Source organism: Mya arenaria, chromosome 15 (genome assembly GCF_026914265.1).
Source record: "Mya arenaria isolate MELC-2E11 chromosome 15, ASM2691426v1".
NCBI classification, from domain to species: Eukaryota; Metazoa; Mollusca; class Bivalvia; order Myida; family Myidae; genus Mya; species Mya arenaria.
Genome location: NC_069136.1, coordinates 47931955 through 47934217, shown reverse-complemented (window position 1 = coordinate 47934217; position 2263 = coordinate 47931955). Strand labels below are relative to the sequence as shown.

General features: G+C 32.9%; 1 protein-coding gene across 1 annotated transcript in view; it reads left to right on the top strand.

Moving 5' to 3' along the window:
• The first annotated feature begins 1814 nt into the window (after positions 1-1814).
• LOC128219432 (uncharacterized) overlaps positions 1815-2263 on the top strand; it is a 5114-nt gene continuing 4665 nt past the window's right edge. Inside the window, exon 1 of the mRNA XM_052927241.1 lies at positions 1815-1893. Coding sequence (XP_052783201.1) covers positions 1815-1893 — 79 coding nt within the window. The remainder of the gene's footprint in view (positions 1894-2263) is intronic.

Below are 2263 nucleotides of genomic sequence, written 5' to 3'. Positions count from 1 at the left end.
AGTGCAAAAGCGTGTTTTCATTTGATTGTAATTTAAGTTGCTCTTAAGAAAATGAAATCAAAAACGTTCATGACAGAGGTGAAATTTGTTGTTGTTATTGTTGTTGTTGTTGTTGTTGTTGTTGTATGCAAGTTGTTTGTTGTTAGTAGGAAAACCTTTTACGATCGAAAACATAAACACACACATTCTTTTGGAACAGATAATAATGTTTTTGTCTTGTTTCATTCTTACTTTGTCGTTTCGTATTTAAGACCACCCTGACACTTAAAGCTGCACTCTCACAGATTGAAGGTTTTGACAACTTTTTTATATTTTGTCTTGGAACAAGCCAATGTTTGCGAAAATCCATTGAAACCAGTTATAAAAACCTGCTGACCAAAAAATAGATCGCAGACTTTTATATGTATGTTCAAAAAATGATGTTTTATGCATTTTTCTTTAACCGTTAGTAACGGTTTAAGCCATAAAACATAAATTTTCGAACGGAAATATGAAAAAACTACGATCTAATTTTTGGTCAGCAATCTTATCTCATTGGTTTGAAGTTATTTACGCAAAAAATTGCTCTTTACAAAAAAAATAATAATTGTAAAATGGTATATCTGTGAGAGTGCAGCTTTAAGGGGATATAGGCATTGGCTTCAATATCTGAGAGAAGAAAAAACAACAACATATTTTGTATCTTACTAGACTGTGCACTCTTTTTTGGCCAAGACATCTATTTGGCAATATTTTACTTAAATTATAGTATTCAACAAACCAAACATGTATAATTAAACGCTTTCAACTTTCAACATTTTTATTAGTATGTCCAGCATATAGAGTCTTACTATTGTAGATGGCCTTCTTTACTCAAATTTGAAAAATAAATGTCATTAATATCAAGACCGGTTCTAATCGGTATTTCTAAATACATATATTTTGCAATGAATAGAAGAACATCACTTGTTTATTTTACAAACTTAAGGTTTATTTTACTTTCTAAAATGCATTTAATCTTACACATGCTAAATGTTAATTCCTGTGAAAATGTTATAATTTTACTATCATTCTGTTTGTTATCGCTATAAACTTTGTAAGTTTTTTATGCGAAATAAACTACTACTACTACTACTGCTACTGCTGCTGCTGCTGCTGCTGCTGCTACTACTACTACTACTACTACTACTACTACTACTACTTCTACTACTACTACTACTACTACTACCTACTACTACTACTACTACTACTACTACTACTACTACTACTACTACCTACTACTACTACTACTACTACTACTACTACTACTACTACTACTACTACTACTACTAACTGATACGTGTTAGCTCTGACCGTGTGTTTTTTCGGTTTACCGACCGACCCAAATGTTTTAAAGGGACTCGCTCATGATTTGGCACCATTTCATTCACTGGTAATTCATCTGAAAACACTCATAGTATTACTATTTTAGACTTTGATACCAAAATTGCGGACAAATACATGTCCCTTTTACCGTTACCCTTATGTTTATATTGCTACCGGACAAAATGGTTCTGAAAGTTATATTTTTTTCCTTTCGATATATAATTGTGGTAGTGTGTTCTACCGGCAAGTTGACTAAATTGTACTGTCTTAATAGACAGCTCTAGTTAACATGGACTGAAACGAGAAAGCGCTAGTTTTAACTGTTAAAACGACATCCAAACAACTCAACCTTAAATATACGGAAATAAACAATTCATGTTGTTGTTGTTGTTGTTTTTTTGTCCCACGAGGCATCATGCTGAAGGATAGAATATCTTATAGTAATATTTTGTTTACAGAAAGCCTTTACAATGAGAACCGGATGTTCCATGCTCGCCTTGGCAGTTCTGGTGGCCACGACCGCTGCACAGACCGCGTTCGATCCCGTCCGTAAGTTATAGAATGTTGCAATGTCGGTTTGTTAGGGAACACGACCAGCATCGCGAACTTGTATGTTATAGAATTAACGTGATTCAGTTTGCAGCATAAGAATAGATTGCAACATTTATGGTTAAGGGGGTTTCCTATTAATATCTCCAACAATGGTATTTTGTTGTTTATAAGCAATTGTGATGAAATTGTCTACTATTTGTTCACATATTTTCTAATATTTTTCTTCTTATATTATTCTCTTATAACTAAATGACATTTTAACGCGTTGACCTTATGCTCCTCCATATTGTTTCAAATTAAGCACATATCGACTATTTTGTGCTGTTAAACCAATGCTTTTCATGATAAAAGGGGTTTACTTTCGAAA